Here is a 15,895-nt window from a genome sequence, read left to right on the forward strand (position 1 = left end):
GGCTGGGGTCAAGTTCATGGCTGCCCAGTAGCCACAGACAGAGGCTCAATCGTGGTCCGGGTCAGTCGATCTCTTTCCGAGTGACAGTGTCACAGCTGGCCCGTTATCACCTGGTCCCAGCTTCCAACCATACTCAGCTGTAGAGGAGAGCTTCAGAAACCCAGCCTAGAGAGAACCAGTCTCACAGCAGTAGTCACCACATCGGTCCCTCTAGCTATAACCGCCCAGTGCCCTCTGACAGTGCAGGCCTACTACGATATCTCAATCAGGCTGTAAACGCACCTTGAGGGAGGAAACCTGCCTGTCTTGTTCTCCACTGTTTTCCTGGAACCTAGCACAAAGCCAGGCACAAAGGCCCAGCTCAATACATATATTATGCATTTAATTAATGACAGTAATTCTTTATTAATTAATGGCTTCTATTTTGGAGCCTAGCCCTGTGCTGGGTGGTTGTATCAGTCAGGGTTCAACCAAAGAGGCAGAGCCAACAGGAGGTATATAAGAGCTTTATTACAAGGAATGGGCTTACATGATTGTGAGGGCTGCCTAGGTAAGTGCAAAATCCATAGGGCAGGCCACTTGGTGTACGATGTCTAATCCTTGCACTAACCCTACTAAGCATGCCAATCTGTCTCAGTCAAAATTCATCTCTTAGTGGGTTACAGACTAGACCGGGCCCTGCAGTCATGGTTGATCACAAAGAGCTGCTGCTGGATTAGCCAGAGATGGCCTCCATCAGTCACAGTCATGCGTGTCAATCTGTCTGTCATGTCAGTTCCATTTCCTGCATGAAGAAGCTCAGCTCCCTCCCCACCCCTCCCCATTTCCAGCCTTAGGTGCTGAGCTCCTTGGTCTGTTTTCAGAGATCCCTATTCTAGCAGGACTCACCATCTTCTGAGACTTCAGGGCACTGAACTATGGGCACAGGAGCCGTAGGTGGTAGCTCAGGAATCCCAGCTGGTGGGTTGCGTGTCCACCCAGATCAGGTTTCTCAACCTTGGTACTATTGAGATTCCGGGCTAGATAATTCTTTGTTGTAGGGCTGCTGTCCTGTGTGTTGTAGGATGTTTAGCAGCATTCCTGGTCTCTACCCACTGTATGCTAGTAGCACCTCTCAGTTGTGACAACCAAAAATATCTCCAAACATTGCTAAATGTTCCTCGAGGGACAAAGTCACGCACATGTGCACACACACACACGTTAAGAGTCACTGATCTAAATGAATCAGCCAGGTTATTCCTAGGCAGCTTGGAGGCTGACTCTGTATTTATGGGAGACAGAGACACAGATCCAGGGTGGGTGGGAACCCAATGCTTGCAAACCTTGTCCTATTTCAGGACCCCAGGTGTGACAGACAACTAAAGGAAACCTACAGGGAAAATTCAGGGAAGGATTCACAAAACTCCTGGAAGCAATTGCCTCTGACAATGGACAGGAGTCTGGAGAGAGTTGAAGAATTGCTTTTCACTGCATAGCATCTTGTAGCATTTAATGAATTACCTTTAAAAAGAAAAGACAGTATTTAGTGTTTGAAGTTATAGGGAAATGCTCAGGATTTAAGTCTTTAAAAGTATTCAGAATGGGGGACTTCCCTGGAGGTCCAGTGGTTAGAACTCCGGGCTTCCCCCGCAGGGGGCCCAGGCTCGATCCCTGGCTGGGGAACTAAGATCCCGCATGCCTTGCGTCACAGCCTCCCCACCAAAAAAAGTTTAGAACAGCATGTACCAGGTGACTTCAACTCTGATAAAATACATATACATGAGAAAAGACTGGAAGAAAATGGACCAGAGAGTTAGCAGTGGTTCTTGCTTGTGAGATTTGGGGTAGTAAAGAAAGGTGGTTTGAGGTGAGTTGTCTGGTAGAATGAAAGCAAAGTGCTGGTACATGCACCTCAGGTAGCCCAAGGGACACATTTAGGCTTCACATGGATTATGGTTTTTAAATTTTAGTATTCTTGCATTTACTTTTATGAAGACCTCCTTCCTTTGCCAAGTGACGCTAGTTTTTCATTTGTGGAAGTAATATAGTTCCCTTTTTAAATAAATTTATTTTTATTTATTTATTTTTACAGAGAGTCAATTGAAAGAAAAATGATGTCAACATCGGGACGGGTAGCATGTATGGGGTCATGGCAACATTTGCTGTATACATTATCCACTCGGCTCCCATGAAGGAGGATGTGGGAAAAGACCCCAATGGTGGTGCTCTTCTTTCAAGTGTGTCTCCACACACCAAGCCCCTCTGTGTCCTGGGTCCGCATGCCTACTCTTCCTGCTGCCTAGAATGCTCTCACCCAAGTTCTTCACCTTACTCAATCTTTCTCTTCATTCAGCTCAGAAATCGTGTCCTCAGGGAGGCCATAACTGGCCACCTTATTTAAAGTGGTCTCCTTCAGTGACGATCCCCTTCCCTGATGCACTTCCTTCCTGGTGCTGATCACTCTGGAATCGTCTCTGAGTGCTCGCCTGTTTTGTTATCAGTTTCCTCCACTAGCCTGTGAGCTCCTGGAGGTCAGGGGCTTTGTCTTATTTGTTGTTGTACGTGTAAAGCCAAAGCCAAGACCTGGACCACGTTGGGATCTGCAAATATTTGAATGAAAGTGTTGTACGTTGAATGAAAGTGTCCCAGTTGGGATCTCTCCACCCAGTTTTAGCCCTTCCCACGATGCCAACTTGTACTGGTAGCCTAGGTCAGAGACAGAGAGAGAGATGCCAAGGCAGTTTGTGGTTCAGCATCAAACACATTTATTTCACTTTTATTGAGTATACAAGAACAGAGAGCACACGCATACAGCACGGAGCACTGAGGTGGGGGAGCGCGGGGACAAGAGAGGAGAGAAGGGTGCGAGTAAAAAGGACCAGGACAGCATCGCAGTTGGTTGGGAAGGTGCTTTTGGAAAAAAAAAAAAAAGTATATATTTAGAGTGATGTTGATCATGCAATTTCAGGCCAGTCTTGGAATGTGCTTGCAGGATTCAAAAACTGAAACAGGTCTTGGCACTTCCTATACCCTCAGATGGAAAAGATCCCAAGAAAGCAAAAGAAGGGAAAACAAAGATCTGTAGGCTGGCAGAGTGGCAAAAGGGCATGGAGAGCCTCTGCTTTATCCTCTTCGTTTTGCACGTGAGGAAACTGAGGCCCCGAAGCGGGAATGGGACTAGCTCAGTGGCACGTGGTGAGTTAGGGGTTGAGCCAGGATGGCCACCCAGAACTCCTGACTGCCCTCCAGGACTTTTTCCACCATGCTACATGGTCTCCTGGGTGGAGAGGTGGCACAGAAAGGATGCGAAATGTAAAAAGGAAAAGTAGGTTGAAGACAGACAAGACAAACGTCTATATTCCCTATGAAGAGGAGGATGGGGAGGAAACAGTGCCCTAGATTTCAGCTTTGCAGCTCCCCTCCTCCCTGCTGGCACTGCCTGCCTCTCGGCGGAAGGTCAGAACATCTGTGGGATGGAGAGCTCCACAAACCCTGGCTGGCCCACAAGCTAATAAGCCTGGTCACATCTTCCCTGCCCTAAAGCCACACCCTTAGGGTCTGTAGGCAGGCACAGAACCCAGAACAAACATTCTCTCTCTGAGGTATGTCCAGTGCGCTCGGGACACCTGGTTCCTGCAAAGACAGGGATGCCTGAGTCCAATTCCAGGTGGCCCGGAGAGGGTGGAGCCACTCCAGCTCTTGGCCCAGAAACGCTGGGGGCTCTCAGGCTGAGGAGGACAGGAACGAGGTTCTGTGGCTTCTCTCCCAGGACTGTAAAAAGAACCTGGTGCATTCAAAGTGTGCCTTCGCTCTCAGGGGGAGTTGGAGTGGGCCACCAGCCTGCCCCAGAGGGGATGTGGCTGACTGTGTCACCTGGGCCCCAGGTGCAGGGCTCTCTCTGCCCTCTCTCCATCCCATTTTTGCTCACAGAGGCAAACACTGTTCCGGTTTCTTGTCCTGCCTCAGGTCAGCACCAGTTAAGCAGCTAAGCATATGTGTCACCGGGGTAACTAATAAGCAAGCCAAGCCCCTCTCTGGGACATCCCTAGGCAATGTCTGATAATTGGAGAGAATTCGGAAATGTTCTCAGAGTGGTCAGAGATGCAAGGCTGGCTCAGGGCTCTTCCCGGGTCCCTCTGCTCCCCCCCCCACGCTTTCTCCTTGAGCGTAATGATAGTGCCTGACACAAGTAAGTACTCAATAAGTATTTGTTGAGTGAATTTGCCGCGTGCTTTAGAAGCAGGATGGGGGAAATGAAATGGGACTGAGAAAGTAAAGGGCAGTGTGGAAAAACTCCCTCAGAAGGGGCCTCATTAAGCTCAGGGAAGCATCTTGTGTCAAGTAAGCCTGGGAAGGCCCACGTGTGCCAGAGGGCAATGCCAAGCTTTTGATGGGGGTCTTCTCCAAGGGCTTCTGTGGTCTCAAGGCCATTTTTGGGACTCCGAGGGCACAGGCTCAGAGCGCAGACGCCGACTGAAGGCGAGGTCTCTAAAGCCAGGGTCTTATATGTAGATCCTCCTCGGCTTACTCTGGGGCAGGCGAAGCCTTTGGGAGTGCGGTTTTGACCTATCAGGGCCTGCCCTGTGTTCAGTCTCTACCATGGCTGCTTTGGCCCAGGAAGCAGAGAATGATTCAGACAGAATACAGGAGTGGTGAAGGAAAAGACTGGGCTGGGGATGTTCAGACAGCCAGGTGGAAGCCGCCATCTTCCGCGGTAGCTGGGTACGTCACCTCCCTCGGGATGGGAGTCAGCTGTCACAATGCGGTCAGGAAAAGGCAAGACGTGGCAAAACAAAGAGAGATTGAGAAAGGAGGCGAGCCTCCTAGGGAGGCGGGGGCGCTGAGCCGGGAGACCTGTGCGGCAGAATCCTAACTCTGGACCCCACGCCTGAGCACAGACCAGCCCCCCGGTTGCTACTGCCCACGGGGAGAAGGCATCTTGAACCACACCCGTGTTGCTTCCTTCTTGCCAAAATCCCTGCCTCTCCACCTGGGGACCCCGCCCCTCCCCACCAATCAGTCAATTACAAACACCACACACTGTATTTCTACACTGAACCGTCGGCTCCTACTGTGAGCGACCCACAGCCAGAGTCCGGGTCTCCTTGGCAGGGTCGGTTCGGTGAGATCTAGGAACCTTGGGATACATCAATCACAGTCAGATAATTATAATTTTAAAATGTCAGCTTCATACTTACCAGCACTGTTTATTTTAATATTTGTTTCCTGTTATGTGTAATATACATAACTTAAAAGCACATCCATACGAATCTACGAGCTGCACCTTCATAATGAGAACCCATAACATACAATGTCTACTTCACCTCCTGTGGCTTGGTTTCACATTCTTGCTTTGCTTTGCTTTTTCTCGCTTCCAGTGAGTCCTCTGCAGTGGCCCTCAGCAGGACCAGGACACAGAAGGTGAGGCGGGGGTGGGGTGGGGAAGAGGGAGGAGGGAACCCAGACAGAAAATGACTGACAAGATGTGTGACAGTCGACGGGGAGGGGAGGCGGAAGAAAGGAAGGTGGATTTTGCAGCCCAGTGTCAAGACCCAAAAAATAAGAATCTAGTGTTCCTCCTCCTCCTTTCCGAGCAGGGACTTTTCTCTCTTGGAAAACGTTTGACGGGGCGTGTCTTGCTGCTGCAGCTTCTCTTGCTTGGCTGCAGAAGTGTTTTCCTTTGCATTTGAGTGGGCAACAGACGCAGGAGAAGAAGAAATGGAATGCTCGTCCACTGAATGGAACATGTAGAACCCGGGTCGCATTGTACTTCTACAATCAGCGTGGTCTGGCTTGTCTTGGTTGTTCCGCGGGGCTTCAAGGGGGGTTGGGACAGGCGCGGCGGGGGTGTGTGGGGGGGCGGAGCCAGGGATTATTTTTGTTATCATTTTTTTTTCCTGAACAATCCCACCAATTCTTCAATTTGTCTGCAAAGGAAATGTAGGCGTTCAGATGTTGGCCGTTGCTGTCGGCCGAATGCTCGGCCAGCCCCGGCAGCAGTGCAAGGACGTGATGTTTCCTGTATATATATCTATATCTATATATATCTATATATATATGCTTTTCCTTTTCCAGTCTCTTGTCAGGGACAGTACGTCGCAGCTGGGACGTCGGTGTTGAGTTGGAGAATTCAGAATGAAGGCCCCTTCTTTACGGTTCTCTGGCTTGGGTTGGACCAGAAACGCCAGCATCTCTTCACAGAGGTCAGGATTCCTGAAGCCAGAGGTGTTGCGGGGAGAAGATGCAAAGGAAGGAGGAGAACAAGAAGAGTTAGTAACTTTTGTCACTCATCTTTAAATACATGGCAAGAGGTTGTCTTCCCTGTCTTTACCGTGTGCCATTTATTATGACTAGGGAAGATAGAGTGACTTGTCCAAGGCCACACAGCTTGTAAGAAAGTGGCTGCTGAGAACTGAAGCCACCTCTGTCTGACTCTGACTCCAAAGGCCATGCGTGTTTTCTGGGTTGTTTCCAGGCAGGTGGTATCTTTTACTTTGGCTGGAAAATTTGTCCAAGTTTCCTTGAACACTGAAAGCTAAGATTATACTCGTTTCCTTTTGTCTTTCTATCTGCTCTCAGTTCTAAGAAATGTTTAGTCGTGACTGCAGATCTTCTTTTTTTGTCTTTCCCTTCTGTTTGCCACTGCCTGCTGTGTCCTGGGGGTTAAACCCCACAGAGGAGTGTTTAAGTAAAGAAACTGGAGTCTGGATTCCAACTCAGGTTTGACTCCAAAACTCAGTGGTTAAGGGGCACGGGCTCTGAAATCAGACAATCCTACTTTCAAATCCCATTCCACAGTCTACTAGCTCTGTCATCTTGGGCAAGTTTCCTAACCTCTTTAGACCTTAGCTGCTCCCTCTGTAAAATGGGTCCCACCTCACGAAGTTGTAGGGAGGATTCAAGACAAGGCTCAGCATATAGTAAGTGCTGAGTAAATACTGGCTGTTCTTATTACTATTGTTGTTAACTTAACCACATTCGATCTCATTGAGGGCAAGGGCTGTGTTTTACTTATTGTTGTCTTTCCAGGGCCCAACACCATGACTGACACACAGCAACTACCCCAAACCATTTAACAAGTGGCATGTTGTCCCTGCTCTTTGCCACTTACATATGGTCAGGTGCTAACGGAGTTGTAGAAATTTGATCCTTCTCAGCTCATTTGACAAATGGGAAAACCGAAGCCCAGAGGGTTCAATGACTTAGCAAGTTGGTGGCAGAAACAAGACGAGAACCCTAGGCTCCTGCTTTGGAATAGGTCATCCCCACCGCCATTTAATTAAAAATTTGAAAGTAAGAAAGCTCTGGGAAGCTGGCTGGATGCTGCCCTCTTGCTGGCAATGTTTGGGAGACAGGTCTTGCGTGGAGGAGACGGGCCAGTGAACAAAGATGGAGCAGAAGCCACACATCTGGCCTGTGAGTTACCGGGAGAGAAGAGAAGACTCTAAGATGGGCGTGATTTCACAGTCACAGCAAGAACTTCAAGGAGGAAGAACTTCATAAAGAAATCTACTGGAGCAGGGACAGGTGTTCCTGGAGGATTCAGGGAGGGGAGAGAAGATGACTGGCAAGATGGATGCCCACGTGGAAACAGGGCCTCATGCACCAGGCTGGTGATAGAAGTTTAGGGTCTGACTTGCTCAGGGCTCTCATCAACCCCTCAACATGACAAAACTATTGGGACAAGGAAGCAGCTTCACATCACCGAGCACGTTCTGTATGTGAGATACCACCTGGTACATCATTGCTATGGACTGAATGTTTATGTCCCCTTGAAATTCACATGTTGAAGCCCTAACCCTCAAGGTGATGGTATATGGAAGCGGGGCCTTTAGAAGGCACTCATAAATAGGATGAGTGCCCTTATAAAAAGAGACGTGAGACAGATAACTTCTCTCTCTGCTCTCCACCACGTGAGGACACAGAGAAGATGGCTGTCTGCAAATCAGAAGAGGGTCTCACCAGGAACCAGACTGGCCGGCACCTTGACCTTGGACTTCCCAGCCCCCATAACTGTGAGATATTAAGTGTGTGTTGTTTAAGCCACCCGGTCTACAGTGTTCTGTTATAGCAACCTGAGAGGACTCTGACACTCCTAGATGTTGTTTAATTATTACAGCAGCTCCAGTTTAATAGATTAACTCCATTTTGTAGGTTAGAAAACTGAGGCCCAGGCAGGTTCCTCTGGGCACACTTTCTGAGTCCAAAGCTGGGTGTGTTCTTGCTACTCCATTCTGCTACTTTCTGAGGATTTTTTCCTACAGTGCCGGCTTCACCTGAAGTTTCCTCATCGATTAATAAAGTACCTGCCCAAAACTCAGTGTACACGTGATTCTGGGTTTGTGGGATATCTTCTAAAGCCCACAGACACTTCAGAAGGACCGGGGACATCTAAACAATACTGTGTGATCATGTATTTTTCTGTTTATTACAGCAGAGTCCAAACGGGCAGCATTCTGTTAGCTTACTTTGTGTTAATAGTAATCATAGTCATAATTAACTCTTATCGAGCACTTACTATGTGCCAGGCACGGTGCTTACTACTGTAGATGTATGATCTCAGTAACCCTATGAGATAGATACTGTGAACAGTCAGCGTGGTCAGGAGATTAAGGCCATAAGGCAGCTTTGGAGTCTAACAGATGAGGTTTGACTCTCTAACCAAGTCTTTGTGTTCCCAGCTCCAAATCTGTGAGCAAATCGCCTAACATCTCAGAGCTTCAGTTCCCTTCTTTGTAAAATGAATGAGCAGGTGACGGTACTGTGCCTAGTGCACAGCCAGGTGCCTGGAAGAGTGTAAGGACTCCATAAGTTACCGCAATTGTTACTATGTCATTGTCATTTGGCTGACGAGGAAACACAGGCCGAGAAGGTTAAAGAGCTTGCTCAAAGTTGCGCAGCTAATAACGGTCAGGACTGAGATTCGAGTCAGGACTACCATCCCGGGTGCCAAGATGCATCCATCCATCAAACCAACATTTTTCAAGTACTTTAAAAAAGAGTTTTCTAATTCAGAGAAGACCTTTCCCCCAGAATCAGTGAGTCTGACTATATTAAAAGTCAGAGGTGGTTCCTACTTGGTGATAACTAATGGGAAAGCAGGTGGGCAGAAAAGGCAAGGGAGAAACTTCTGTTTCTCCAGGACAACATAACAAGGTGACCTTTACAGAAGGATCCAAAAGAGAGACAGAGGGTGTGTGGTGATGCGTGGACAATGGCAGCAAAGAAAGGACTAAAAGAGGGGTGAGGAGGAAGGACCGCAAAGGGAGCAGTGAGGCGGGCAGATGTGAAAGACTGCATGGGGTGGGCAGGACGTGGAGGCTGGGACGAGAGCTCTAAATGGCCAGGGAACGCGGGTGGGCAGGAGCCTGGGGGGCTGGCTGGGATGCCCCAGGAAAGACGAGGAGGAGTGAGACGGGGAATGGAGAAGATACGAGAAGCTAGGAAAGCAAACACACAGCCAGAGGACTGTACATAACTGGAAGGGGTCTTGTCCATCTCTTCCTTTTGCAAATGAGGAAACTGAGACCCCAGTGGCCACACAGCCAAGTCAGCAGGATGGCTAGGAATGGAGTCAGGTCCTGATTCCCAGCACAGAGTTCTTTGCATCAGTGGCTCCTACACTTGGCTGCGCATGGACTTCCTAAGGACCAACGTATAAATAAAGATTCCCAGGTCCTGGCCCAGCACTTCTAAGTCAGACTTTATGGCAATAGTTTTCTAGTATTTGTGTTCCCCAGCTGATACTGCCAGCCCAGCACCAGCTTGGCAAGTGACCTACACTCTACCACTCTGAGATCTGGGGGACAAAAAGCAACAGTAACTGGGCAACTGACAGGAGTGACAATTTACTTGAAAGTCTGAGAAAGGCTGAGAGGCAGGCTCTGCCCGTGATCAGTTTTTACATCTTCTAGACCAGCGCTGTCCAATAGAAATGAAGCCACAGACGGAATTTTAAATTTTTTAGATAATAGATTTTCTAGACAGTATTTTCTAGTATTTCTGGTTTTCTAAAATTTTCCAGCTATATAGAAAATTTTAATTTCTAAATTAAAATTCATATGTTTTAATTTACATGAAAAAGTAAAAAGAAACAGATGAGATTAATTTTAATAATGTATTTTACTTAACCCAATATAGCCAAACATTATCATTTAACATGTAATCAATATAAAAATTACCGAGCTATTTTATACTCCTTTTTCCGGCACCTATTCTACCCTCAAGGTGCATCTCATTTCAGATTAGCCAGTTTCAAGTGCTCAACAGCTGTGTGCAGCTAGGGGCCCCCTACACTGCACAGCACAGAAAATCATTTCCGTCACTGCAGGAAGTTCAGTGCTTTTCCTTCTGACACGAAGGGGGTGGTAATCAAAGGATGAGAAAGAAACATTCTGTATCTTTCTAGAAAACACTGGGTTTCTTCATCAGGGAAGAGGACAAAAGGGAGACCTGCTGTTTGTGGGGGACTTTGAAATGCATTTATTTTTCATTGAGGTATACGGTGTGAAGTAAGTAAAGTATACAAATCTAAGTGTGGAGCTTGGTCCACTTTTACATACATACACACCCATGCAACCCCCCCCCCAGTTCAAGACGCTGACATTTCCAGCACCCTAGAAGTTCCCTTTGTGGCTCTTCCCTGTCAATGCCACAGCCCAGAAGGAACCGATATTCAGACTTTGACCATCACTGATTAGTTTGGCCTGTTTTTGAACTTCCTATGAATGGACTCACATTGTATGTACTTTTTGTGTTTGACTTATTTCATTCAATTCAATGTCTGTGAGATTTTCTTATTATCGGTCTGACCAAATTCAGTAAACTTCTAGATGGGCCAGAACCCTTCCCCCAGCTTCCCCCAATTTCAGCTGCTAAAAGACCTCTCTGCTCCAGCACCATCTCATTCCTCTTATTCACGAAGGCACTGATAGCCCTTCAGTGGAAAGAGTAAGGATTGGGGTCCCTAAGATTCTCGCCCCTGGTGGCCTGAGAAGGGTTTCCATTCTAGCAAGACAGATGGGATCGAGGGCTCTGGCCATCATATTCCTCCTTGGCATCAACTGTACTTCAATTTAAAAAATTAAAAAATAAAATAAAATTGGCACAACATTGTAAATCAACTATACTTCAATTAAAAAAAAAAAATTCCTCCCTGGCAACATCCAGTGACCAGTGATGGAGACAGAGAGTCAGGGACAGGAATGTGGCCCTGGGCCTGGCAGGACTTTTTCCGACTTCCAGCCTACAGGCAATGGCCAGTGAGGGTACGCCTGTCTCTGTCTGTCCCACCTAAGTACCCACTGTCAATCCTCTCTCCCCTGTTCTGACCACTCCTGGATTTACTTTTCTGGGTCTGGAGCCTGAAACCCCAAAGAAACCAAGGAACCAGCCTTCCTTCCCCTCTGCACTCTGATTCGTCGTATCTGAGGGAGCTACCTCTCCACTTGGAGCCCCAAACCAGGAAGGCTGGGGAGGTCAGAGCTGTGCTGGGGACCAAGCCTCTTGGTGGGTCCTCAGATGGAAATGCCCCTTGGAGGACCTTGTTCTCTCCTCCGTCTCATGGCTGCTGAGCCCCATGAGCCTCACCTGTGGCTTCTTGTCCCTCTCCTCTGGGGATGGGTCTGTTTCTCTGTATACGACAGCTTTGGTTACCAGCATGTCAGGATGCTGCAGTTTGGCCTCCTTGATGGCCAAAGCCAGGGCCTGGAGGAAAAGAACGGCAAAGTGAGGAGTCAGAGCATATGGAATACGGGAGAGGCCACGTAGACCAACAGGCCCCTCCAGCACACAGCTGAGGACCAGGAGTTAAGGCGAGAGGCCAGAGCTCAGGTCTTCTGGCTCCTTCTGACTCCCATTCAGTGCCTCGTCCTTGAGGGCTTCTCCTCTGGACAGGGTCAGTAGGAAGTGGACATCTCTGCTCACAGATGCAGCCGTCCATGGGTAAACCAATACGGGGCGGGGGGGCCTGGGGCCTGGGCAGTGCCACTGGGAACCATGCTCCGCATCCCCATACCTGGTCTTGATCGACATCTTCGTCCCCGGTGATGATGATCCGCTTCTCGATCCTCGTCTCAGAAAATCCTCCTTTCACAGTCTGCAGAGGGAGAGGGAGGTGAGGTCAGCCTTGGGTCCTGCTGGGGCAGCAGCCTCGACAGGGGACCGGTCCAAAGCATCCCTCAAGGGCAAGGCTGAAACCAGCAGTCGCCTTCTCTCCTGGCTCCCTCGGTTTTCTCCTTTTTCTGGTTTTGGGACTTCAGACTGCACATCTTGCCTGGCTGCCACCACTCCCCCAACTACCAAGCTGCCCCCTCTAGCTCTTCCAAGCCCGGTTCAAATGCTGTCACCCTGACCCTGGTGAGCGATCCTTCTTCCGTCCTGCCTCGGTACTCCCTGAGCGGCACGTTCGTATCTCTCACGGTCCTGGGCCTCTCTGCCTTGTACTGACGTTGTGTGTGTGACCTGGCCCTGCTCACTGGGCTGGGGCTCATGAGGGCAGGGGCTGTGTTTTGTTCATCTCTGGATCCCCTCCTCCCCCACTCCCCTGTCCAACCTGACCAGGGCAGGTGCTAAATGCGGATTTGTCGAATGAACACATGAATGAAATGTGAATGGTGACAAGGTTCTACTTTAAATGACTTCAAACAATACTAGAAAACTGCATTGATGATGCTTATACGTATGCTTAAAACCGCCACTGTTTTCCGAAGGGGTGGGGTTCGGGTGCAAGTTTAGAAGTAGAAGATGGGGCAGGACCTACTTGCTTGGCATATTAAAGGCGGGTGGTGGCTAAGGGAAACCCCAGCTGGGGTCAGGAGTGGACAGAAAGAAGAGGGGGGCTCCCAGTTGGCAGGGCTAGGAGGGACTTTGGGGAGAAGAGTTATCTGAGCTGTATGCAGTGGGGTGTGTGATGGAACACCTTTCCATAAAGCTTTCAGTGAAGTCATCATTGCTCACTGATGCTTTTGGTAGGAGTGGGTGCTTTCTGGGGACCGTGCTGCATGGGAGCGGGCAGGGCTGGGACAGTCTGTGCTCATCAAGGGCCAGCGCTGCCTACCAGACTCCTCCTTTGATGCTTGAGCAAAACCTCCAACTCATCCTGGCTCTCTGGCCTCTCTCCTCCAGGCCTCCATCCCTGCCCTGGGCCCTGGCCACTCAGGCATGGACATGCTGGCCAGCCTGTCCTCAGCCCTCTGTCCTCATGGGCTAAGTCATGGCCGTCTCACCAGGAACGTCTCCCTTCTTTGGCCCTGGCTCTTCCTCCCACACCCTGCACCAGGCCCTCCATCCCTAGTCTCTCTATGGAGAGACTCTCTCTCTCTTCTTTCTCCCATCTGCCTGCACATCCTGGTGGACCTAATCTCCTCTCCTTAAACCCCTTTTCACTGGGTCACTCCCCATCTTGAAAACCTTGATGGCTTTCCAATTGCTCTCAGACTCAGACCCTCTGTTGTCACATTTGTCCTGGGATTTGTCTTTTGTCTCTATTCTGCTTCCCCTACCTCCAGTCCAACCTAATTTCCCAGTTACGTCCCCTACGTGCTGCTTCTTCCTGACAGAGACCACTTCTCCTGTTTCCCCATGTGCATTGCTTGCAGCCCCTCCAGCAGCCCACAGCCCAGAGGCCAGTGTGAGGTTGATGCTCACTAACATTTGCTCAGTGAATGAATAAGCAAACACACGGTTTCTGTTCCCATCTTCCCTGGGGCTTAGAACGTCTGCATCCTCCCTCACGAGTCCGCCCTGGCTTTCCAAGACCCTATACAAACCCCATTTTTTCCAGAAGACCCTTCCTCATTCTTTGAGCCTTCCTTCAATCACCCCCCTCTAAATCCCTCTAGCACTTAGGATCTATAAGGCGCAAATGCCACGGTTCACAATTTCTTCCAAGGAGATGGTCTCATCCCCCCAGCCTGGCTGTCAACACTGAAGGGCAGGTCGGCACCTAGGACAACCCTTATCACAGAACAAAGCTCCCAGGAACTGGGAACGCCGCAGGTCTTCTCTGTCCACATTACAAGGCAGAGCCATGGCAATGACCTTCCCGAGCCCCACAGCCAGGCTGGGGGCATACGACATCCTGCTGCTACTCACTTTGGTAACATGGGTGGTGGTGGAAGTGGAGAGGGTTTCCGCGGTGGCGCCGTAGGTGCTGGTGAGGACATCTTTCCCGATGATCTGCAGAATATAACCACCCCCCACCCAGGGCTCAGGTGAGGACACTGGACTCTGCAGGACGGGGGCGGGGGTGGGGTAAACCAAGGGAGGAGTCAGGGTGTGGGGGGTCCCATGAAGGTGAAGTTTGGAAGCCAAGATGCTTTGAGCCACTGAGTCTAAGAACTCAGGAATACTGGAATCCTCAGAATGCTAGACCCATGATATCCTCAAACCTTGGAATCTAAGATTCCTAGGACCTGAGATTCCTGAGGTCCAGAATCCTAACAAGACCCTAGAATTTAAGAATCCTGGCATCTTACAAGAATGAACAGAGGGATCCAAGGTGGACACAGAGCCCTCCCAATCCCCCACCCTGTCAGGGCTGGGAACGTGCTCTCTCTGGGACTAAATGATGAAAACAACAGATCTGGAGAACACAGGAGCTGCAAGAGACCTCACAGTGACAGATGTGGGCGACTGAGGCAGCCACCAACAGAGCTGGGTCCAGAGTCCAAGCTTCTGCAGCCCTAGTCCATTGCTCCTCCTGGTCAGTAAGGAGAGCAGATGCAAAGCAGCTGTCACATCACAGGCACCACCAATGGATGAGACTCTGGCGGGGACCAGGGAGCCCTGTGGGCATCTGAATGTGATGCCGTTTCCTGGTGCTGCACTTAAAGGGGCAGCCTCCCACGCTCTACGCCGTACTTGCTGCAGGCCACCTGTGGACCCGCGTCCACATTCTCTGCCTGGAGTCCCCTAGCCTGGGTTGGCCCTGCCCACTTACCGGAGAAAGAGAACGGATTTCCGTGGCCACCGTCTGTGGGCCTGGGATCATGGCAGCTGCCCCCTTCCCGGACTTGAGACTGTTCTCCTGGGGAAACAATAGTGCTCAGAGGGCCAGATCTCAGGTGGGCGGGCCCTCAGGATGGCTGGAGCACGTGGCCATGCAGCTCTCACGGCCACAAGGTTGAATAGTGCTTCTTCTCTCAGAAGCAGAGAGCTGAAGGCATCGTTCAGTCCAGTCTGCTCTTGTTCATCCCTCACTCGCTCGCTCACACACGTGCTTACACACTTACCCACTCATTTAACAAACATTTACCGAGTGCCTGGCGTGAGGGACACTGTGGTGAACAAGACGCGGTATTGCCCCCTGGAAGCACTAACAAAGGAGTTGAGACATCCAGGTTCTGGTCCTGGCCCTGCCACGTTCCAGCCACGTGACCCGGACGGAGCCACTTCCGCTCTCCGGGCCTCATGGATTCACCTACATAAAGGGACCCCTGTAGTGTGTGTTCATCAGTGGTAACAAGTGTCCCATCCTGGTAGGGGTGTTGATAACGGGTTGGTGGTGGGGGCTGTATGTGTGCCAGGGCAGGGGGTCTACAAGAAATCTCTGTACCTTCCTCTCAACTTTGCTGCGAACTGAAAACTGCTCTCAAAAAATAAAGTCTTAAGAAATTTTTTAAAAAGGGGACCCCTGTCCCACTCTCACAGAGACATTATGAAGATAACAGAGGAGAAAGGGCTTTGCAAATGGAAGTCTGTCAGGTTAATATAGGAGTACAGGCTGGCTACTAAGAACATACTAACTACTGTTTTCTGAGTACTCGCTATGTGCTAAGTATTGTGTTAAGGATGCATGATCTCATTTAAGCCTCTGAACAACCATAGGAAATTGTTTTAATATTCCTGTTTTATAGTTGAGAAACTGGAAGGTCAGGGCATGTGAAGTGGCTTGTTCAAGCCCCCCTGAAAGTGA

At 49.7% G+C, this 15,895-nt stretch overlaps 1 protein-coding gene across 11 annotated transcripts in view; it reads right to left on the bottom strand.

Moving 5' to 3' along the window:
• Positions 1–2,727: 2,727 nt before the first annotated feature.
• LOC114894041 (band 4.1-like protein 1) overlaps positions 2,728–15,895 on the bottom strand; it is a 127,762-nt gene continuing 114,594 nt past the window's right edge. For all 11 annotated transcript variants that reach the window (XM_029220213.1, XM_029220212.1, XM_029220210.1 and 8 more), the window contains 5 exons: positions 14,921–15,007; positions 14,074–14,157; positions 11,996–12,076; positions 11,569–11,685; positions 2,728–6,192 (listed from right to left, as the gene is read on the bottom strand). In XM_029220213.1, the coding sequence (XP_029076046.1) occupies positions 6,184–6,192; positions 11,569–11,685; positions 11,996–12,076; positions 14,074–14,157; positions 14,921–15,007 (378 nt within the window). In that variant the 3' untranslated portion in view covers positions 2,728–6,183. The remainder of the gene's footprint in view (positions 6,193–11,568; positions 11,686–11,995; positions 12,077–14,073; positions 14,158–14,920; positions 15,008–15,895) is intronic.

This window comes from Monodon monoceros, unplaced genomic scaffold, assembly GCF_005190385.1.
Source record: "Monodon monoceros isolate NGI ecotype Baffin Bay Population unplaced genomic scaffold, NGI_Narwhal_1 Super_Scaffold_13, whole genome shotgun sequence".
Lineage (NCBI taxonomy): Eukaryota > Metazoa > Chordata > Mammalia > Artiodactyla > Monodontidae > Monodon > Monodon monoceros.